Source organism: Anser brachyrhynchus, assembly GCF_964034855.1.
Source record: "Anser brachyrhynchus genome assembly, chromosome: 7".
Lineage (NCBI taxonomy): Eukaryota > Metazoa > Chordata > Aves > Anseriformes > Anatidae > Anser > Anser brachyrhynchus.
In genome coordinates this window covers 26,350,469-26,374,612 of record NC_137701.1, presented here as the reverse complement: position 1 = coordinate 26,374,612, position 24,144 = coordinate 26,350,469, and the positions used below count along the sequence as shown (strand labels likewise).

The following is a 24,144-nucleotide window of genomic DNA, read 5'->3' as shown; positions in this document are numbered from 1 at the left end:
GCTCTAGCAATGAATGAACAAACTGAATGCTCCATAAAACCTGAAAACCTTAAATCATCTGGGAGACAAAAAGGAAGGGATGAGTTACAATTCAGAAACAGCTTATACAGACTTTTTCCCACTAATCTGTGTCTGGTCAGGAGAGGATTTATGAAGTTTTCTCTCTTCCTGCATGTACATGGATTTCCTGCTGTAATCTGCCTGCAAAAGCCAAGCATTTTTGAGAAGCCTTAGCTGCAGCATTCAGGGTCTCAAAGAAGCCTAGAGCCAGTAAATGCTTGCTAGAGGATCTGATGGAAATATATGAAAAGATAAGAGATTTGGAAATCACAATTTTAAATTTGGTACTATTTCTGTCAGGCAAATCCGCATCGATCTGAGTGTTGGGGAAAGTTATTCTAATCCTCACAGCAATAAGGACATAATGACTTTTAGGCAGGAAGTGGAGAGGAGAGCTAAGGCTGTAAAAACTTTAAACACATGCCTGTCACGCATGTTGTTAATTCTGCTCATCTTTGTCCCTCCACACTCCATGACTCTCAGAAAACAGAACGGGATGCAGAACAGAGGAACTAACTCCCCATAGTAGAGTAGCTGTAGCATTGGAGTTTTTGAGCCCCAGACTAGCCAAAGTATAAGAGGAATCCAAATCAGTGCAACGGTGCCTAAGTAGCCTGAAATAGCTCAGAAAAGTACAGAAACCTAGGGAAAGGCTAGGTCACTAAGTGCTCCCAGAAACCTAGGGAAAGGCTAGGTCACTAAGTGCATTAGCATCATATGTCAACCCTAAAATAACTCAGAAATTATTAGTGAGAAAGGGGCTGTCTTTTTTGATTCTGTGTCCCAGTGAAGAATCAGCAGGTCCCATGTCAAAGACTGCTCCCTTGAGGTGCAGTTCTCTCAATTGCCCCTTAGCTAATGCAGATGAAATGCTTCAGAGAAATTATAAATGACAGCTTTGAGAACATATTAGAAAACATATTAGTTTCAGGATTATTTGAAGTCAATATTTTCTTACTTCATGCCTTTTTTGAGGGGGTAGGGTAGGTACCGCATTTCCAATTCTGTAATCAAGAAATTAACTCGTAGATTTACCACAATTACTCTGTTTTCATTTTTCAGCTTGCCTAGATTTTTAAGTGGATTCACTCAGACTGAATAGGTGCAGACCTATCACTGAAGTGTTGAAGACAAACACCACAGAACATTGGCAAACTAAGACAAATCCGAGGATCCCAGGAATCAGGATACATTTCCCACTAAGATATATGCACTAATTTGCTGCAGGCATTACTTGGTCCTAGACAAATGGAATACTTCCCTTGGCAGCTGTCACTCATCCATCTGTTGGACAGGCAGCGGCAAACTTTTATAACTTTGGGAAGAAAATAATTTGCAGATGATAAATACTAAATACAGTCTTGAGTGCAGAGGGAGGTGGAATCTGATCATCTGCAGCCATAAAACAAAACAACTGTATAACCTGATACCACATGAGATTATAAGAATAACAAAAATAATTCTGATTGATACTACCTCTCACTGTTCAATTTATCCATGGGATTCTGACAAGATGAGATCTCTGTTGTTTTAGATTGGGTTTGTTCAGATCATAGTGCAGAATTACGTCATTCATGGACAAATGAAATATGTCGAGTCATCACTGAGGGTATCAGAATATTGATATTTGCAAAGAAGATGCTCCTAGATTTCAGAGATGACAGATCATCTCAATTGCTCACTACGTCCTTCTTCTGGTACTTACACTACCAAAATTCTGCTCATTTGGAGATATAGTTCCTCCCATTAGCTAACACATACCTCCTCAGAGTTATTTTTCCCTCTCATAACTCCTGGTATCTGAACAGTGACATTTGCTATCATAATTGCAGTCCCTGGCCCTGTTCTCTGAGAGAACTCTGTTCAAGCAAAAGGGGTGGCAGCTGCCTTCTCATCACAGCACTTTCTTCCTGATGGGTGACACTGGTGATATGGCACTCTTTTCTTTCAGCAGAGACAGTCCTTTCCTACACTGATACAATTCTTCCAAACCTTAGCTTCACTGCTCTCTACCACATTAAGCCACTCTTGGTAATATCAGAACATTAATACCCTTTTAAGCAACATACATATCACTTTACTTTTCACAGTCCCTAAACATCTAAGTTTCACACACCTCCAAAGAGGAGAAAACCAAGCCTGCAGAGAAGAGCTAAGAAAAACACGGAATACATTTACAAGCACCTTCTTAAAGATCTAATGTTCTTTGTTTGTTTTTTAATGATTATGGCAGATACCACTGCTGTAATTACATGAAGCTGAGTATTCACCTTTGACAGTGACCTGAGCACTGCATGATGCCCGTCCTGTGTTGTTTTCAGCCAGACAGGTATAAATGCCATCATCTTCTGGTAAGGCATCTTGGACAGTCAGTTTTGCAACTCCATCTTCAAAAGTGGAATGGGCATACTGAATTGGCTGTTCTGCAGACAGAAAGGGAGACAATTATCTTAATACATCAGCCATATGTTTCAAAAACACTTCTTGCTTTCAGTGAAATCTGGATGCCTAACAGTGGGCAGTATATTAGAATGCACAGCCACTGCTCTCTAGTGACTACAAACAGAAGCATCCCAAGCACAAAGCAGAATATGGTCTTCAGACAAATCTCACCATTCATTAGGTTTATTGGGTGCCACCTTTGGTAGCAATAAGAGGAAGAAGGTTGATCTTTGTGCTTTGAAGAGATTCTCTCTCAGGCAGATAAGAGAACAAACGTCTTGTGTGTTTACTTAGACATTGCCTCCATCTAATAGAAATTTGCCTGAAAAAAAGATACTGGTATTACTGTCCAGATGTACAAAAGGGCATGATGAAGCACTTGAAGCCCCTTAAATTAAGTACTTTGCAGTGGAAGACATTCCAAGAGAGGCAGCAAAGTCTAGGATGGAGCCAAGAGGCTGATCTACCAGGCATTCAATCTACACTACAGTATCTATAGTCTGGTAGCAGACATGTACAGTCTGGTCTACAGTGACACGACTGTTAAAGAAGTTCATTTTAAGAAACTGGTTCCTTGAATTGGTATGGAACATGCTTAAATGTTAGTGTAGACTGGTTTAAGTCGCCTTGCTATTGTTTCGGGAACTATCATCAATCTCAGCCTTACTTTCTGAAATGCTTCTGCAATCTGTTTTCCCCATATTAAATATTTTCCAGTACTGACTCATCATTGGTTGTTTTCCCAGTGTATGCAATGCTTAAGAGGGCCTGATATCTGCATAAACACCATGCTGGAAGAGAAACTAAGGTCATCTGAGAGGACGGTGAAACTGCAGAGAAATTGTGCAGGACTGTATCAAAGACATCTGTCACTTGGGAGATAATGGTCAAAAGGAAAGATCAAAATTGATTTAATTGCCAAAGTCATTTAAAAACATTTGGGAAAAAAAACCTCTGGGGATTCTAAAAACCATCTCCGCACTATCAGCAGGATAAATTAAATGATGATACAGATTTTTCTCTCATCTCTGATTTCCAACATTAGCAGAAGACAGTTATTATCTATGCATTATTTATCCGCATATGAAGTTTAATTTGGAAATGCATAGATGCACCCAAATCATCATGATCCAATATTTAAAAAATACTATATAATGCCTAGGTAGATGATCTCATTCCCTTTTTTCTCTTTAAAGTTATCTCTTTGTTAAATTAGCAGATTTTCCACAGCATGAAAAACTGGGGCAAACATTTAATCAACTGCCCAGAAGACTCCGATTTTAGAATAAACTCACCTCACGTTCTTCTCAGATGACAGATCGCATATTCTTATTGCTAGTTCCTTTGAGATCCCTTTCACTCAGTTACACAGGCTGTTGTAACTATTAATTCCAATCCCATATTTTTGCATACAGGAATACCATTACATTCAAATACGTATACATAGAACTGAAGCTCAAGCAAAGAAAGCTTTCTGTAAGAGGGCATGGGGTGTTGGACTGCCTTCCTGGTCTGACTGTAGGGTGTCAAACCTGACAGGGATCCTGCCTGGGATTCTGACCCTGAAACTATAAATGGTGCCTAATGATGCTATGATGATAACCAGGACAGAAATACATTCAGAACAAAAGCTACATTGTTAAAACTGGCCTTATTTTTTTTTATTTTTTTATTTTTGGTCATAAATAAACAAATGAATACGATAAATGTTCTGTGTGGAAAAAGAAAATGGGGCCTCCTTTACCATGTCCTCAAACTGAAATTTGTCAGGGCATCCCATTTCTCACTCCAACTCAATGAAACCATTATTTTTTTTTTAGCACTATTCACCATTCTGTCTTTTCATTAGACCCCAGCAAACAAATGAAAATATTTCTGCTCTGAGGAATAACCTACAGCAAGATTCTAAGTTATATCCATTGTTCTTATATTTTGATCTAATAAAAACAACTCTCCCAGCAGTGAAATGTTGCCTTCTCTAGAGGCAGAACAGTCAAATCTCCATGACAGCTTGGCAGTAGAAACAATAACAAAAAATACCTTACTGCTGGCATGTTATGCCAGAAGAAAGGAAATTTTCCCCTGGCCCATTTATTAAAAGCTTTCTGGACAGATCATAAAGCTATCCTAAAACAAAACACTATTCAGAGAATTGTTCTGCTTAAAGTTGTGATCATATTGTTTTTAAATTAATATGTTTATTATTATTGTTTTTAAATAAAAAAGATGTTCAATTTAACTTCGGAAAAAAAAATAAGAAAAAGGATATATTTGAAATAAAGTGAAACAGGCCTTATCCTTACAAATTAAAAAGAAGTTACCAATAAAGCATTTAAAGAAGCTAAAATAAATTGAAATTGAAATTTTGGTGAGGCCAGAACTAAACCAAAAAAAGTTTATTTTCAGAGAATTTAAAAAAAAATGGTGAAGTAAACTGGTGAAGATTCAGGGGGAAATTTAATTTAATATGCAGAATTAGAGCAAAAGACAAAAGAACTGTCTTTAAAAAGTTGGAAAAAAATATTTAAATCATTATAATAGGCCTGGAAAAAGTATAAAGAAGAAATTGAGGATGGTAAAGGTGCAGAGAAGAGTAGGAGCTAGAAAATAGTCCACAGTCCAGTCAAGTGGCTCTTATTTGTGTAACTTGGATAAATGTAGAAGTAACTCCTTGCCCTTACAGGTTCTAAGAATTAATTATTGACAATGCGCCACTTACATCATCTATCGTTTTGGCTTGGTTGCCCTAAAAAGAGAGGTCAATCTATGTATGGCTTGGAAAATATTTTAAATTTGCATGCAGTCACAACTGGTAAAAATAGTCAGTATATAAAAGTAGTACTTGCATGTAACGAGCTGTTGTAAATCTTTTCGTTCTCAGGTATTGTTGGTTTCTCGGAGGCAAACTGGGCAGCATACATGGTGCTTGGTATCAAGGGCTGGCCTGCCTAGACTCTTCTTTTTTTTTTTTTTTTTTCCCTGTTCTCTTATGATTTGCTAAACTTGGGCTTTGCACACATTATTTCGTCTAGATGTACATATTTCTCCCACTAGTCCTTTCAAAAAAAATAATCCATTATTGTTGTCACACTTGGAAGACAATTTGCATTTGATATTTTCTTGTGAATTCTGACAACCTGTCCCATATAAAAAGTGCTATATTTCAAACAGTTGTGCAATTGCTCTGGGCAGACTACATTTTTCTCTGCAGCAGTCTACCACTTACGAATTGAAGAGGCTTTATATTCCGAGCATGGACAGCAGATTCTAACACTTTTTTTTTTTTTTGAAAACACACTTTTCTCCTTTATTTGGTTATGGATATAAAGACGAGTGGTTTGTAGTATCTAGCTAGCTTGTAGACAGGAAAGAAAAGTTTGCTTTCAAACAAAGATCGCTATATCCAATTTGATCGTCAGGTAGAATAACAACCGTAGGAGTGTATATGGAATTAGCAGCATTAAACTACTGTTTATAATCCATTCGAGTTTGTATCAAAATGGTATACAAACTGTTATGCATCACAATCAGATGCAAGACAGGAAAACATTAAAATATAATGGTATATTATAGGAGTCTTTAATAAAAGAAGTGTACTTATATCTTTAAAATAATGATGTCCCTAATTTTTATTATTGTAATAGTTTGTTGTGCTACTGTTACTCAGAATCATCACTGCCTTTTTATTTAAGAGCAGAGCTAGCTTTCACCTACAGAATCGTAAATGGTTTAAATTCCAGCTACCTGAAAAAAAAACACACCATGCTTATGCCTCCTTGTGATACTGATACAATTGCAGGTAGAAGCTTTGATGCAATAAAAACGTTGTTATACCTGAACAGGGGCAGACTCAGCTGAGTTCAAAAGAGGAAGGTCAAAGCAGAACAAACATATTGAAAAATGGCAGGCGAGCTCAGTGCATACTGGAAGCCTACAGAAACCTGTGGTTTATTGACCTCTAGGCTTCATTTTTTCAGGAGACAATGTCTTTCTGGGTAGCATGGTTACATCAATGGAGACATTATCTCTGTTCCTGATAAAGTGTAACACAGAATTTGAAGTCATTTGAGACAGGAATATGCTCTGTGTGATATGGATGACAGCTAGGTATAACTACATCATTCAATGACTAAGGGAACTGCATAGGACATGGGATACCCTTGGAACATGAAGCTGAAAAGGTTGACCCAATGCGTAGGAGTTGTCCCCTCTGTGCTTCAAGACACAATTATTTAGTTGCAACAGTGATTCTACCCCAGTCTGCAAAGCAGGAACTGCAAAGTAGTCTTCAGAGAAACAAATGCTTTCCAATGGGAGTATGTCTGAGCTTTCATTCACATGTTTCATGCTGTAAATAAAGCGGTGGCCTTTCTATTCTAGACATGGAGCTATTGGGAAGGAGAACACGCCAGGCTGTGGGAACATACCGATCTCAAGGTCATGGTTCATTTGCCCTGCCACCTTTTTGAGTTATCCCACTTACTCTGAACAACTTAAGAAAAGCAGAGATCGTGTACAAATAACTCATTTTAAAACAATCCTAGAGGAAACAGTTTTATGGCAAAGCATGCTACTCTTTGTCTTTAAATCACACACACACAAAGATAGATAGTCTGGGGGAGTCTGCAAAAAATCAATTGCACTTCACGAATAACAGAGGTGCTTGAGGGTTAAGCTGAATAAATCTGTCTGGTGTTTAATAGACATGACTCTAAACTGAAAGAGACCTTAGTCAAAGTATGTAGGCCTTGGATCTCTGAAATCATTTGAAATCTAAGCAAAATACTGAAGTTTGGGTCCAACTCTGATATCAAGAGGGGACTGTTAAGGAAGCTTCCATGTTCAGTTGTTTAATTAGAACATGGGAGGAGTTTATAGAGCCTGATAAAATAAAAAATTATGCATCCTTTTTTTAAATCAACTTTTTATAGGCATTCCTGTGCAGACCTGGGATCTCAAGGAACATCTTCCTAGTAGACAATCAATGAGAAAAGCTGTGATTTTGTTATCTTAGGCATATGGATGCTAAAAACAGTTATGACCTGCCCAGCTGAATGATGAATGGAATCTGGCATAGATTTCCTTCCAACCCTAGAAGGTGATAAGGTACATATTTTGCTTAGGACTTATTTCTCCTGTGGGATCATGGTGCCAACCTGCTACTCTCCAAGCAGAGGCTCATACCAAAGGAGTGGAGGTAGCACAGGATTCAGCATACAGTAGCAAAACAGATTTTGTTGCAGCATGGTGAAAACTTCATTTAACGAAACCCAGGAAAACCATCTGCATAGAATGTTGTCACTAGAGTCCCCTCCTGGACATACTGGAAAACTGCAGTAAGACAGAAAAAAAAAAAAAAAACAACAAAAAACCCACTATCCTTCTTGTTTACTATCTGAATATAAAGTGATTTTCTTCAAAGGTTCTAGTGTATTATATTATGGTGAGTTAGAGTGCAGTATTCACAGCCATGCTATATACTAATCAGAGTGGCATTTGAGACTGTGAATGTAAGTGGGTGCATGCACGTATTGCAGACCAGGGGGTTCCTTACCATTGAGAAGCCATGTGATCTGAGGCACAGGTATGCCTCCTACACAGCACTGCAGCACAAAGTCTTGCCCTTCACTCACAGTGCATCCTTTCAAGACACTGGAAAAGCATGGAGCAACCTCTTCAACTTTAGGCCCTTAAAACCAAAATGAAAACAGTTCCTTTAACCCAAATTGACAAAATGACCTTTACCACTTAGTGACTTTTCTAGGTATGGTTAGGTGGCATGGCTGGGCTAACAGATTCATCCTGTGCCAACCAGAAAAAAAATAAATCAAAACCACAGTGAAATGTTTTATTGGGAAACATAAATCATTTTGAGTGTGAACTGGTGTGAAATAAGGGGTTCTTTCATAATCTACAAAGCAAGCATTGCCAGCCTTCAAGCTCTTTCTTAGGTGGTGGTTTTCTGCTCCAGATTTCACCAGTTGCGGCCAATTACTAGAAGGGTATGCAACATATTGCCAGAGAGCTCAGTGCAAAGAATAAGAAGGAAAATTCTTCTCTCTGCTTGTCTGTATTCTCCCAGTTCCTCTCCCCAGTTTCCCCTGGTTGGCAGTGAAACAGGGTGAATTAAGGATGCAGTTTACAGGTGTCTAATAAGATGGAAAGTGAGAGTATCTCGGGTATCCTTCTTTAACCTCAGGCACAGCAAATAGAGAAATTTGCATAAACATGATCATAGCTCCAGGAGAAAACCTAAAACCAGGTGAAACACTTAGAAATGAGGACAGGATTTACTAAAAGGCAAAAAAAAAATAAATATCTTTCAATAAGACCAGTAAGACAGTGCCTTCAAGCTCAAAATAATTTTTTACTGGGAACTATACTTGAATTTGGCAGCATGCAATCCTCATTCCTTCACTTTTCTTCTTACTTGCTCTACTGCACAGGATCAGTTTGTGCTTGCAAAACATTTCAGATATGCAGTGTCCTGCAGAAATGCTAAGCAACTCCAAGAGAACTACATGCAGAACAACAACAAAATCTTTGGCAAACTGTATCAAATACAAACATTAATAGAAAACTCCAATGGGGAACAGACCTCCCTGGGTGCAAAGCATGTGATGAGAGGGTTTTAGTTATACAAACAACAAAAACAAAAGGTCAGAGTGGAAACTGATGCAGAAAGTGGCTTGTCAGCTATCCCACACCACATCAGTGACAAAACTAGGAATCAGAATTAAACTTTACTGAGAAATTCTAACAGGAATTTTTCAGTCACCACCCTTTGGCAACACAGTAAAAACCAGCCACAGTTTTCAAAGTGCAGATGGGCTCACACTAGCTTACTTACTTTTGACAGTTAACAACCAGCTGGTGGAAGTCTGGCCTTTGGGGTTGAAAGCTGCACAGCTGTAAGATCCACTGTCCCCCAAGCAGGTTTTCTTTAACCACAGGCAATGAATTCCGTCTTCTTCATATATTTGGATACTTTCTCCAGCTTTAATAGGTGCACCCTCTTTGAACCACTCCACATTTGGTTTTGGTTTCCCTGAAACTAAACCATCAGGTCTTTGAATTTTTATAAACAGGTATTAGTGTAATTCCATTATTTGCTCTAGTATAAATTAGGTATAATTTACACATACATGATTATATAAACCTTAATGAGTCAGTAATACACTAGCTTCAAAAGACAGTTTGATATTTCTGATGTTCCAAAACCTTTCAGCCTGTCCACCTTTAAATTAAAAAATGCTTGGTAACCTGAAAAACCACAGCACTTCTATCTGAAAATTGTTCCTCTAACAAGTCACACAAAAAAAATGGATGTGATATTAGAAAAGAAAAAGATATTTCTGCCATTCCTTGCTATCCTGCTCAGTTGGTTTCTCTAAGTACTTATCAGTACTTCACAATCCACGGTTCCTACCACTGAAACAATTACTGTGGTTGTTCATTCTGGGACTGGACTGCACAACCTAGAGAAGAGAAAGCTAGAGACATAAAAAACAATTTCTCTCTCACTTTTAGGAGCATTTTAGAGTGCAAACTTGAAAAAAAAAAAGTTTACAAATAATCTTCTACTAAAATTGTAATTAAAAGAAAAAAAAAAAAAGTGTTCTAAACATACTTCTTGGATTCAGCAAGGTACAGCCTTCATTACTCTTTCAAGAGGTTGAAACCTGGCCAAACTGTGAAGAAAACTCTTAAACACCATTTTAATTTTGACCTTTTCATTTCAGCTGTTAGGAAACACTCAGATCATCACTGGGCCAACCAAATATGAGGGGCAATAGTAGATTCCCAAATGGAAATATAGAGACTGATTGCAGTTTCTTACCTGATCTTTTCCACAGCAGATTACTGTGGAAACAACATGAAATTCACCATCTATTTCTGAAATGCTTTATGAGCAGGGCAACTTGCAGTGAAGGAGGAAGAGCTTCCCTACTTCTGCACACAGAAGGGTAACCTGACTAACCCCAGGGCTCTGATACCTTTCATCCCTTTACCTTTGCTCTTGAATTTAATCTCCTGTCCTTCTGATGCTTCCAGGCTCTCTGGGCGGCTCTCAAACTGAGGAGGAATTCCCAAAGGGTCCCTCTTCTCCTCCATTACAGCCTTCCGGGCTCCAGCTCTATTTTCTGCTTCTCTACTCCTTGGACCTACTTGTCCTGTCAGAGATGGGGTTTGCTGAGTTGTCATCAGGGGCTGCACAGTCCTTTTCCTGTCTTCACCCTGCCTGATGAAAGCGGTCTGGGGTTCTGCCTTTGGTTCTGGTTGCACTTTGACGGGCTGTAGTGTGATGGTGCTTGAAGTTTTCTGCAAGACCTGAGATCCCTTTGTTCCTCCTTTAGGTTCTTGAAGAGATACTGCATTGACTTCTTGGTTCTGTACTTGCTTACTCTCTTTGGCTTCTCTGGAGATGTAAAAGGCCTCTTTCTTTGCTGACACCCTGTCATTGGTTTCAATCATGAGTTCAGTGCTGCTAGATTTGAGCTCTTTGGCAATCCCATTGCTAGCTGCCTGTTTGAAATCTGAGTTTTCAGCAGCTTTAGTAGCAAATGTTGTTGGTTTTGACGGCATGCTGAAGGAAGACAAGTTTACAGATATATGACTCTGTATAAAGACTAATTATTATTATCAGCAATGATATAAATGTCCAAGCCCTTAGGAGGAAGATCAATTTGCCTTTAGTTATGTGAGTGACAAGCACTGCTCTTTCCCTCAGACTGATTAAAAACAGGGATGAAAGAGGTAAAGTGAAATTACTCATTAAATGTGATCAGTGCTCAAACACTGTCTCAACTGAGGAGTTTCTGGGTACAAATCCTCTGCTCAGGTTGTAACACATGTTTTGTGAGTCAGACACTAGCTTTGAATATGCTGCTAGAGAGTAATTACATGAGTTCCTGGAATATCCATAGTGTAACACTATGACATACTTTAATAAATTGAGGCTACGTGTAATTTTAGCTCAAAATGCCACGTAAAATAGCTCCTTAAGGTGAAATTAAAATGTAAATTATGCAGTGAATTTACTATTTCTAATTATGGTGTCTTATAACTTAGGTGATTTCAAAAGGGAACTCATCAGTAAATTTGGCAGAATACTAGAGGAGGGAAAAGGGGTGTAGTAAAAAAAAAAATAATCAATTGAATGGATGTAAAAATATCATCTATGATTTTATTATGAAGAGTTTCTCAGAACTGTGATGGATCTGCTGGTCAGAACTTGAGGGACCTGAATTTAAGTTTCCTACATTGAAGTTGACTGCCCTGACCCCTAAGCTGCTACGTGTAGAGCACTGTGTCTGTCTCACACCTCCAAAAGCATAATTATTTTTCCAAGGCAGAAATGGAACACATGAAATTCTAAAAGTCATTTCTAACCCAGCTCTGCTTTGCTGTGTTTTGTGTCATTGACTTATTCTCCCAGGGAGATTCAGGATATTTATGGTGGTACATTCTTCAGCCAGAGTTAAAGGCAATATAGAAATAATGCACACAAGATTTACAGTTACAACTGTAAGATTTTTACATTTTATGAAATATCCTTCATTTGTGAGTAAACAATGGAGGAGGCAAAAATACTGTGAAGAACCCAGTACATTGGGAATTCCAGCTGTAGAGAATCACACTAAACTTATTTTAAACTATGTTCCTAAAAATCACACAAACCTTAAACAAGGTAGCACAGCATTTTCAGATCCACTTTGCAACTGACATAGAGTCAGGACAATGTAAACATGTACTTTTGAAATGCCATCCATGGCACGTGAGGACGGATTTAACGTCCTGAAGACTGTAAAGCAAATGGCCTTCACTAAAGTGTCTTACACAGGCAGCATAGAGCATTTCATTCCAGCATTTTCTGTCCCTAAATTAAAGTCATTTTACAAAATGATTTCTTAAAATTCATAGTCATTTAATTTTAATTATCTTGATAATGTCCTAAAATAAATATATTTTTTTATTACTTATTACTTCACTCTTACTTTTGTAGTCTATTTTCAAACAATATCAAAGACTATGGCCATAGTGTATTTTACTTTTGACAGCAAAGAACAACCTGCCCAGTACTTACTTGATACTTAGGGTTTTGATGAAAAAAAAAAAAGAAGAGAAAAAAAAAGAAAAAATTGACCAATTGGTACAGAGTATATGTGAGTGTCCTCACATAGCTTTTGTTCAGATTATACAACTTGTTGGCTACATGGAAACTGTGAGCATAAAGTCATCTAAATTTTGCTTTCCTGAACCAGACCAGCATTCTGAGTTTTGACAGCAGTTCTACCAACTATTTCATACTACCAGGAGACCTGATATTGGCACTATCTCATTCCAAGTACACATCGTCTGACTTCCAAATACAGGCTGACCCAAAAAGATTGATCACTTTGTGAGGCAGGCTCATGCAGTAAATGTCAAAATTAGCGCTGAGAAGGAACCTTGGTATATACTGAGAAAGAAGTCTAGTAAAAACATACCATAGTGGCTGAGTATATGTGTCAGTCTTGTCTGGACCTGAAATAAAAAAGAAAAAGAAAAGAACAGGTACCTTATATGTACAATACCACGCACACTCCCATAAATTTCAAAGATTTTAAGTGAAGAACATACTTCAGAAATTTCACTCTACACATTTTCAGTCCTTTGAAGTCAAGATTGACTACCACCATGTCTAGAATTTATATAGAATACACCAAATGGCTCAGCTGAAACACAGAGGTCTTTGTCCATTTTGAGACATTTCTAGGTCAATTAAGTTCTCAAGTCCTTTGAGAACTGTGAATCTCAAAGACTCTGTGTTGGAGAACAGAAGTAAAGAAGAGGTTCCACCTGAGAAGCAGCTCATCAAGTCCTATGGGAACTCCAAAGAGAATGCAGAAGTGGGAGAAAGACAAACCACCAGTAATACCACTGAGCATGCCTACAATGAAACTGCAGTGGTCCCCTGTTTAAAACAGTGTTTCTTCACTTTGAAACATCACCAGGAAATCTGGGCTAAGCTACACTGGTTTGCCAAGTTACCTCATTATTGATATAAGTAAGCACATATTTGCCCATAGTCAGTCTCTTAGGTCATATGTATTTAAGCCTCTGTGCATTCTCCCAGTCCTTGACAGTATTTGATTCCCTTGGGGGCAGCAGGAGAATGACAGAAATACTACTCCAGATCAAGTACCAACCACATTTCTCTATTTTTTCCATAGTTAAAAATGCAGTATGCAGTTTGTTTTCTCTTGGTCAGATTAAAGTTGACAGTTGACCTGTAATATCTTCAGTATAACCCATAAACCTGTCATTAAACTGTAACTGAAATTCTTCATATAAAAATTAAAGCTAAAAAGAGACTGAATAAATGTTGAAGAGAAAGCTGAATAACTACCAGTTGCAGAATAAACAAAGCCATGCAACATTGCTAATTAAAAGAACATTTTTCCCTTCCCTTTCCTCTTACCACTTTGGAAAGCTGGGGAAAAAAAATGAAGCTCTTGGAGCAAGATTGTAGAGATAAGAGACTGCATGGCTATAAAAAAAAAATCAGTAATTCTGAACCACTTGATTTTCTGCTAGCATTTTGCAGCAATTCCTACTACCTAATTTAATTGATAATGAAAGATATTACATTATTGTGGTTAGGTAAGTGGAATCATCCAGTTAGTCAAGTACATTGTAAGACAGTGCCCTTTTTACTGACCTGTACTAATCCAAGAAAGAATGCATGCATTATTCAGAGATGTGGTCAGCATCTGAAGCAAACATATACCACAACTGACTTTGTGACCCCAGTTCTGCATCATCTCTCAGGGCAGATGTACCCATTACATAACAGAAAGCTCACAAGTTCAGGGAGAGCGAGTAACTATCAAGTTTCATGTTAAAAAAAAAGTGCTTAGTGAACTTTATGGCCTTTTCTATGAAACATTAGTTGAACAGGTAACCCATAGAAACTTTCTATAATGGCCTCATCAGACTGGAACATACAGATAAAAAAAAAAACAAAACCACAGCTTTTAGTGGTAAAGGCTAGTTATGGTTCTGAGGATCCCAAACGCAAATCCCTGTGTTATTTATGTTCTTGTTATCTTACAGAATGACAGCACTCACCAAAAATTTCACTGCTGGGGGCATGTGTAACCTTATTGATCTTGTGACTGCAGGTAAAGACAGCAGCTGTTGATTTAATTATTTCATTGGGTTCAGCAACTGTTAAGCCAGCTGTTTACCCACTGACCGATGAAATTCCTCTTTAGTGTGGTTGCTGAAGGCTTTATGATTTTGAGGCTAATGTAAAGGGTACCGTAAGAATCATCAAACTGCAAATTGAACCGTTATATGGTAAAGCATATATGGAATAGAACATCCTGAAGTATTTATACAAATACATTATTTTCTTTAACAGTAGGGACGGAGATGGAGTGGACTTTGGAGTTGAGAAGCCTGCATTTTAATCTCATTAAACTTCTTTTTATCTCTTATAGTTTAAAGTTATGCTCCTGTACTTTACTTTCCTAGTTCTAGAAATACAGATACAATTTTGTTTCCCAAAAGATAGTTGGTATAAACATGCATCCAGTGGTGTTATTCAACAAATACAAAATTAATTACTGTTTAGAATTACAACTGCAAAGTTCCTAGCCGAAGTTAAATTCTATTTTCAAAATATATGAAGATCAAAACCACAGTAAAAATGGAAAGCTGATTTTATAGAAAGTTATTACAAAGAAGCAATTAGACTGTTGATTGCCATTAAACCAACACAATGTTTTCAGCTGTAGCATGCTCCAAGCTATCACAGTACCATCTAATCAAGAGAGAGTAAAATGAAAAAAAGTAAATGCTTATATTGAAAACACAACCAAAGATTTTTCAAAGCAGTGACAGTGGTTCTTTTGTGTTCTCCTGTGTATTTGTCTTTACTGTACCTTGGACGGTGAGCTCTGCAGACACAGATGCCTTCCCAGCACTGTTCACCACTGTGCATGTGTAAATTCCTGCATCAGCAAGCCGAGCATTTTGGATTTCCAAGAACTGGATGCCTGTTTTCTCAAACATGTTGAAACGCTCGTTTTGCTGCAACTGAATATCACCCTGCAAATATTACAAGACACCATGAGACAGAGAGCTGTTGGTAGGAAAAGGGGAGAAAACATTTTATTTTTTTTGGTAAAACATCAGGTAAAAATGTCTTTCTCCTATCTTTCAGCCCAATACCTTCAGTGAAAAATACCTGGATGATATAAAAAAAAGTGCCCAAAAGTTCTTTAATTCATAACTGCAAGAGGCTGTTTCTCTTTGCATTTTGCCATCCACACATTTCAGTTTGGTTTTGCTTTTTCATTATTTACCATATCCACATCCTTACAAACATTTTCTTTTGTTGTATGTTGGCTCAAACCACTTTTCCGTTCATATTCATTCCAGGGAAATCAAACATCACATTAAGTAGCGACTTCCAGCCTGAGGAGTATTTCTCCATTATTCAATAGCTCCTTTATGCTGTATCTCTTCAGGAACTGGAAAAAATTCTGCATGAGAAGACCTCATCAATGGCCAGGTGAAGGTAGCAGAAGGCATTAACTGTGCCTTAAGGAGGCACTGCTGCAACACAGATCCTTTGTGGAGACCAGCAGAAGGTGAGTCTGGATTTAAGCATTCTCTAACAGAGCCCTCATGACCAAAACAAGCCATTAGAAAAGAATATATAGATGGGAGAAAGCCAACTTGGACGTTATTACTTCTATCACAAAAGAACTAAACTTCATGAAGGTTTAAACTTATCTAAAAAATATGTTTAATATTAGAGTGCTCCTTAGTCTACCACATCAGGATATTATGCAATCCAATAATTAAAAAGTCTGAAGCCAGGAATAGTGAGAAGTGTAGAAGACTAATACAATTTACTTGCAAATTTGATGCATTCTCCTACACCTCCAAAATTTAAGATAAAGTGGAGTTTCTTTCAAAGGGCTACACTGGAGGTGAATCAAAACATATGACTTTAAGGAAGGAAAATGTATTTAGTTCTGTGCTTTTACATAGATCAGACAATCAGAACAACTATTTATTTGCTTTTAAATTCCCTTCTATTTTAAATTGACCAACGCCTCAATTTGTGAGCAAATTTGCCTCTGCTTCAACATCAGCCATTAAAGAGGAGTTCCTTGCTATCAGGCACCACAACTTTTCCTATCCCAAGTTTAGGAAGGGAAAGATGTGCTTCCTCCAGGATTTGTAAGGTACTGGTCAGTAAAAGTTCTGGGAACTCTACAGTGTTTTCAGACACTGTAGTTCCTGAAGTCTCTATGAACTTGCTGCTCTCTGGGTGCTGTAAATCCTGTAAATCCAAAAAGCTGATTCACAGCAGGGGTTTGGTAATGATATTGTATAAGCTTCTGTTCTTTGCAACTTAAGTAAGAAAAGGCCGAAATAAAAAAAATAAGCAGAGTAAGAGATTTACACAAGAACTTTTTCATTAGTTCTGAAATGTGCAGTTTTAATTTGTCCATGTGTTGGCTCTGCGTCAGCCAGATGTGGTCCAGTTGTCACATAAGCTCATTTCCATGGTGCTGAGGCAGGGCTGATACACCTGCCACTCAGCAGGACTCTGCAGTGCCATCCTGATGTGACCTGAAGTATTGTGGGCTTGAGCTTGTTTTCAGCTAGTCAAAGCACACACATGATTACCTTTTGAGTCATGTCTTATGAATAAAGGTATAAAAATATGCTTCACAACAACTTGCCAATAAAACTCTGATGCAGAGCAACAACACATTTTTACTTTACAGAGCACATGAATTATTGAAAGAAAGCTTTACAGTGCTCAAAATAGGTGCTAGATTAATATTATGAAAGCCTAAAGAAACCCATCTCAACCAAAACATTGTAGCAATGAACTGAGGAAAAGTTCAAGAGTGACAGGGTTTCTGCAGGCCAGCAACGGTGTGACTAGTGAACCTTTGAACAACACAGCTATGGTATTTTACTGAATAATATATGCAGACCTGTGAGAGTCAAAATATGTTTTTTAAGGAGAGAAACATGAACAGGACTTATGAGCTGCTAGTAACAAAAATGTCACATACTTGGTTCATTTGATTAGAGGAGGAATGTCAGATTATGGAATCATAGGGTAAAGAAGCTAACAGTGAATGGCAAAATACGTAAGGTAACCTCTACCAAACTGCAAAACAGTGTATGAAGTACCAAAGTGTTTATCCAAGCTGCTGTTTACCACCTAGCCCTGAACAAAGAGAACTGAATGACGTATCTTGTTTTGCACTGAGCTGCATGGCTGGAAAGCGTGAGTGAGTCTGGTGGGACTGAAAGCAGACTGTTGCAGCTGTGGAGCAGCTGCACTGCAGACTGCCTCAAGAGCCAGAGGGCGCAAGACAACTGATGGCAGCCAGAGGGGGAAGCAGATTCTAGGCAGAGCTGCCAACTGAAGGAGATGTTCCTAGTAAGTGCTTCCACAGAGCAAGGTTGCTTGTTTTCTGAGATGTAACAGCATTCTTGTATAACAGAGAACAATGAGTAGGAAGCATGTCCCTGCCCAACAAGCAGTTTTCTGCCTTTTTTTTTTTTTTTTCCCAGAAAACCTGCAGACATTAGAAAAAATTAAAAGCTCTGGGAAAAGCTGCCACATTTCCACTTCTCTTGACACCAATGCATAAGGCAACTGGTTCATGAAGGTTGAAGGGGAGCTGGAAGCCAACAGAGCAATCACAATATTTGTTCTTCCAAATTAAAGAAAGTAATAGCAATTCTCTAAAATAATAATAGTTCCAGAAAATAAAAGGCCTAATCAGTGAAATATTTAATTATCATCTGAACACTCTCTCCTAACTACCAAGAAAGTGTCTGGAGATCTTGCATATGCCCAAAGGGGCAGTAGGACTTAAGTCTTCAGTGTTTTTTTAATAGTCTAATGAATATTAAGTGTTGCTTATTTTTATATAAATATGTGTGTTTTTGTATTTTATATATGCTCACAATTCCCCATTTTAATGAAGATCTGAAGTTGACAGCTCAGGTCTCCTTTATATTCTATGTCAGACTCTTTTCAGCTATCAGTGTTTCAGCAGAGATCATACTGAATCAGTTGAACAGTTGTTTATCTGACTTACACTTTTTTTTTTTTAATTTGCAAAAAACAATTGTGCATGCCAAAAAAATAATCATGTCTGATAGTTCCTAAGCTGTTAGTTTTCTTTCCAATTCAATTTCATTTCTTTGCAGACATCTTCTTAATTCTAATGTACAGGTGAAACCTAGTGTAAGTGAAACAGAAAGGGCTGTTTATGATTGAGGCACTGACATAGAACTTGGGAAATAGAGTTGTAATTTTCAAAGCTGTAAGAGACTCCTCTCTAACCTCAGCCAAAGCATTAAATCCCTGCAGACCTTCTCTATAAAACAGAGATTGTGATAATCATATTTCCCATCCCTTCTCTATTTCTCTTATCTAGTGTGCAAGGTTTTGGGGCAAGTATATCTCATACTTGCTATTTTTATGATGGAACTTTATACTCAGAAGAAACACTAACATCTTTTGTGGATTTATTCCACATGAAAATGAGGAAGAATATGGCCCTCCTTGTACATAAATTCTTGCCATGATCATTTGCCATATGCAGTATCAAATGCATATCATTCTTTCAAGTAAAAAAAAAAATCAGAACAGAAAGAAAAAATTAATTTATTGGGAATTCATACCTTATACCAAGTTACTTGAGGCTGAGGTCGTCCTGTTATTTTACATGAAAATTTGCCTGTTTGGCCTTCACGCACAACAACTCTATTAGGTTTTGTAGCAAACTTGGGTGGACTCTCTCCCCAGATGCTTGGCCTATGCTCCACAGGAGGAACAGTAAGTCTTCCTCTAAAAAGGGAATCAAAATCCTGGTGTTACAGAAGAACTACTAGAAGTCGTCACGGTTAAAGCACAATTCATGAAGCATTTTAAACCGGTGGTCTGCCAACAAGGATATATAATAAACAGTAATCAACATTGTAGTTACCAGATTTTCAGCGATACACTTTTTTTTTTGGCCAACTGAAGAAATGCAAATGCTTGTGATGGCTGCTCTTGACTTCTCATGCAGTGAATGAGGACAGCATTAGCAGAGTATAATGCTATGTACCCTCATCCAGTATACAGGGATCTCCACGTGAGTTGCCTATAAGCAGAGCTGGACAAACTAAATGACAGGAAACACTGCATACATATAGTTTTCACCCTTTTCTGTTTCTTATTGTCTCCTAATTAGTTGTACATACTTGTTCACTGTTCTTTATCATGTACTTTGTTTAACGTTCAGTGCAATGACACAGTAGTTTCTGTTTATGAATCATCAATTTGTTTTTGCAACATTTCTGACAAGTCCTGGTAAAGATTTTTGGTTAAGGGAAGGCTTCTGTTTGGAATCTCATTCACTACAATGTTTCCAAAGCAAACGTGGAAAGGGCACAAAAACAAAGTACACCCATCCAAACAGCAGTGAATGTCTCTTAAGTGCAAGGGACCAGTTCTTCTTACATGGATGGCACAGCTGGAATGAAACTAAAGTGACAACAGTGACTGCAATCCAAAAACCTCAGTTAGACAGCCATAAAGCATAAAACATCAAACGGTATTACAGCAAGAAAAAAAAAGTGCAACTTCAGGAATGTTAATATGAAAGGTAACACTTGCATTCTTTGCTCTAAGGCCCTGGTACAACAAAGACACACATTAGGAGGTGGCAAATGGTAATTTCTTCTTCCTTCCACTTTTTTTTTTTTAAACAAACAAACAAACAACAACAACAAAAAACGCTCTAATTTCAAGCAAACTCAATCACTTTCAAGTCCTTTTCCAGATGGCTATTTACCCCATGCAAGAGAGATGTGTCAGTACCTCACCATCTCTACCAGGTGTCAGATACTAACAGATATCATATTGCCTTAATCCAAGGTGCTGCCAAGACATGACGGCTGCCATATAACCTGAGCTTTCTATGAAAGAGATGAGACTGTGATGAAAGAATTTACACAGAGAAGAGAATCAGTAAAAATGCTTGAGAGAGAAGAGCGACTGTAATAAGCTAAAATGGAAAACACTTCATTGTAGAATTAAATAACTGATAGCTTTTAATACTGTCTTCCTCATGCTACGTGTAAAGAACAGGAAGAAGGCTCTTTGTGCCAGGTCAGGTCAGAGTAGATCATCCAATCAACCAGTTCTTCATAACAGTTACACCAAAACAGAACAAGTCTTTCCTCCAGCCTACAGTATGCGTACTGTGTTACTTGGAAATATTTAAATTATATGTGAATTATGATTTCAGTTGATTTTATTTGTTACTAAACATTCTAAAAGTAGCACTTGTTCTAGCTTTAAAAGATGCCCTGACAGGTCATGGAAGATACAGGGAAGGATTTCTGAATTTCAGAGAACAGAGACAGAAGGGTGCAAAACTGCAGCACAGATACAAAGAGAAAGTTCTCTTTTCAGCCATCTGAATTCCTGTTATGAAGGAGCAGTAGCTGTATCAAACCACTTATGCCTTCCTGACAGCCTCGAACATTTTCCTGACAGAGCAATTCTCATGGTATCTATTCCACTTGGGAAAAATGGAGATTTGGACTTAACACACTTGACTTCACAAATGTTTGTTTGTTTGTTTTCAGATGTTGCTGTAGCTGGCACTCAGCTCTACAGGAGCTAAGGGCTTTAAATCGATGAAGTTAGGCTTGCCCTGCCCTCTGTGAGCCCAGGCATCCTTGCTATTCCCATTTCACAAGTGTGAGCAATCATGCCAACCAGTTATTCTATTCCAATGTCATTTTGTGCAGAACTGAGTCATTAGCTACCAGACTTTTCTTTCCCTCCATTTCCCTCATTCTTGCACAGGCAAGGACCTTTGGGGGACACATTTCCAGTGGAGGAATTACTGAGAACTGGACAAGAATTCAACACATTTTTATCTGGCCCTCAGAGTGAATCAGAAACTAAAGAAAAGATGCAAAAGGCAGATGAAAAGAGAAGTGCATATTCTTTAGAAACAGTCATTTTACTTGTTCCCCACCAAAACGTATTTGTGTCTGTTAAACAATATCAAAGCCACTGGACTTCTTACCCAGGGGTTTTAGCACTGGATGGCAGGCTGTATTTCTTCAAGGAGTTTCCTGTGAGAACAAGACAGAAAAATAGGAAGTAAGAATTGTTGTCAATAACATTGGGAATTACAGATACTAAAGGCTATGTAAAACATGCATTTCTTCAGGTTTCAAAAGTAAAGGAGGAATGCAACACTTGCAACATAAGGTTATGTCACCCATAGTCCAAATTTAGGCTCTCCAATTTCAAAAACAGGTTTCAGAAGAGTTAAGCATCTAGCCCTTGGCCTCAGTAGTAACAACACTGCAGACTGTTCATGAAAAAAAATGTTTTAAAAAAATGTATGACAGTGCCTAATTTCTACAGTGCAGCACTAACTCAAATTAGATAGCATAAAAACTATTTGGACTCTGAAAGAGGTATTGGTTTTTTCCTTCCTTCCTTCCTTCCTTCCTTCCTTCCTTCCTTCCTTCCTTCCTTCCTTCCTTCCTTCTTCCTTCCTTCCTTCCTTCCTTCCTTCCTTCCTTCCTTCCTTCCTACCTTCCTTCCTTCCTTCCTTCCTTCCTTCCTTCCTTCCTTCCTTCCTCCTTCCTTCCTTCCTTCCTTCCTTCCTCCTTCCTTCCTTCCTTCCTTCCTTCCTTCCTCCTTCCTTCCTTCCTTCCTTCTCCTTCCTTCCTTCCTTCCTTCTTCCTTCCTTCCTTCTTCCTTCCTTCCTTCCTTCCTTCCTTCCTTCCTTCCTTCCTTCCTTCCTTCCTTCCTTCCTTCCTTCCTTCCTTCCTTCCTTCTTCCTTCCTTCCTTCCTTCTTCCTTCCTTCCTTCCTTCCTTCCTTCCTTCCTTCCCTTCCTTCCTTCCTTCCTTCCTTCCTCCTTCCTTCCTTCCTTCCTTCCTTCCTTCCTTCCTTCCTCTTCCTTCCTTCCTTCCTTCCTTCCCTTCCTTCCTTCCTTCCTTCCCTTCCTTCCCCTTCCTTCCTTCCTTTCCTTCCTTCCTTCCTTCCTTCCTTCCTTCCTTCCTTCCTTCCTTCCTTCCTTCCTTCCTTCCTTCCTTCCTTCCTTCCTTCCTTCCTTCCTTCCTTCCTTCCTTCCTTCCTTTCCTTCCTTCCTTCCTTCCTTCCTTCCTTCCTTCCTTCCTTCCTTCCTTCCTTCCTTCCTTCCTTCCTTCCTTCCTTCCTTCCTTCCTTCCTTCCTTCCTTCCTTCCTTCCTTCCTTCCTTCCTTCCTTCCTTCCTTCCTTCCTTCCCCTTCCTTCCTTCTTCCTTCCTTCCAATATTATTCCTGTACTAGCCCAGGAATACCTTTTCTTAAAAAAAATCATTCTCTTTTAAGCTCTAAAGTTCCTCTTGCTTACTGGTGTTGTGAGCAATAGACAGATGTGTACGAAGTCGTGTAAGCTCAGCGCCATCTACTGCATACAGCATTCCTGTTAGCTTCGGCTCAGAAAAAAAATGGCTAGTGGCCTGGGATAGATTCAGAGTAGCAGCACAAAACAAACTACTCTGATGGCTGTGAAAAAACACATTGTTCTAGCACTTCATAAGAATTTACATTAACTCTCAGATAGGACAGTCACACAAGATAGAAAGACTAGACTGTGTTTCAGTCCATCATTTTTTTCAGGTAGCAGTCAGCCCTGTATAGGTCTTTGCTGAAAAACAAAATACCTGTGCTTTGCTGTCTTGATGCATATTTATTAGAATAAAGACCACTGTAATTAAACTCTGGGAAATTCAGTCATTAGGAAATACCATGGCATTGTTTTTTAAACTGTAGCAAAGCCTAGGTCAGAATAACTGATATAAAAACACTTTTAAAAACTCCACCTCCATACAAGTTGTTTCTCAGACAGTTTTTAAACTAGGGAAAAAAAATATTTTGCATAATTTTTAAAACAGAAGGCAGTAACTATCCTTCCAGACACATGCATATTTCAGTATGTACTCTGAGGATGTGTGTAAGAGATTTTTACTCAGAATATATCCAAATGCTGATTGCTTCAGGCCTGCTGTCAATTTTTTGCTGTGCTTCAGGAATTCAATGCAAAGTTGTGACCTGAAACACTCTGATATTCAGCAGATCTCCGACATAACCAAATAGCCAAGAGAGAAAAAATACATTTGATTTCCATAATTCACTGGTTCTGTGTCACTCTTTACATTTAAAATTTGGAATCTGCAACAATCTAATATGCATGTTTTCTCTTAAAAATTCCTGGGTTTGATCTTAGCCGTTTCCATGCGACAATAAACATGCAATTACAACCAGGTGTGCAACTTAGCAAATGGAAGCGTACAGGCAGAACTCCCAGACACCTATTGCCCCAGTGTGCCTGCCTGATACATTGTGAAACATCCAAGCTTGCCATAATTTTTACTGTCTGAGAGAAAATCTTAACTTTCCAGGCTTTTATTTTGTTCTAAGTGAAGGCTTCCATCAAAATTGCAAAGCTTATAGCAATGTCTTTAAGATGTGGTCTTTTGTTACCGATGCCATACAGATCTGAAGGTGTACACCTACTTTATGTAGCTATAGTCATGTATT

General features: G+C 38.2%; 1 protein-coding gene across 5 annotated transcripts in view; it reads right to left on the bottom strand.

Annotated features, from left to right (window-relative positions):
* MYLK (myosin light chain kinase) overlaps positions 1-24,144 on the bottom strand; it is a 211,858-nt gene that overhangs the window by 98,820 nt on the left and 88,894 nt on the right. For 3 of the 5 annotated variants that reach the window (XM_080601101.1, XM_080601098.1, XM_080601100.1), the window contains 8 exons: positions 21,630-21,678; positions 19,225-19,390; positions 15,435-15,600; positions 12,993-13,029; positions 10,515-11,089; positions 9,353-9,556; positions 8,057-8,191; positions 2,331-2,483 (listed from right to left, as the gene is read on the bottom strand). In XM_080601101.1, the coding sequence (XP_080457227.1) occupies positions 2,331-2,483; positions 8,057-8,191; positions 9,353-9,556; positions 10,515-11,089; positions 12,993-13,029; positions 15,435-15,600; positions 19,225-19,390; positions 21,630-21,678 (1,485 nt within the window). Of the gene's footprint in view, positions 1-2,330; positions 2,484-8,056; positions 8,192-9,352; positions 9,557-10,514; positions 11,090-12,992; positions 13,030-15,434; positions 15,601-15,857; positions 16,004-19,224; positions 19,391-21,629; positions 21,679-24,144 lie in introns of those variants that run through there. The other 2 variants (XM_080601099.1, XM_080601102.1) reach the window with 2 other exon arrangements.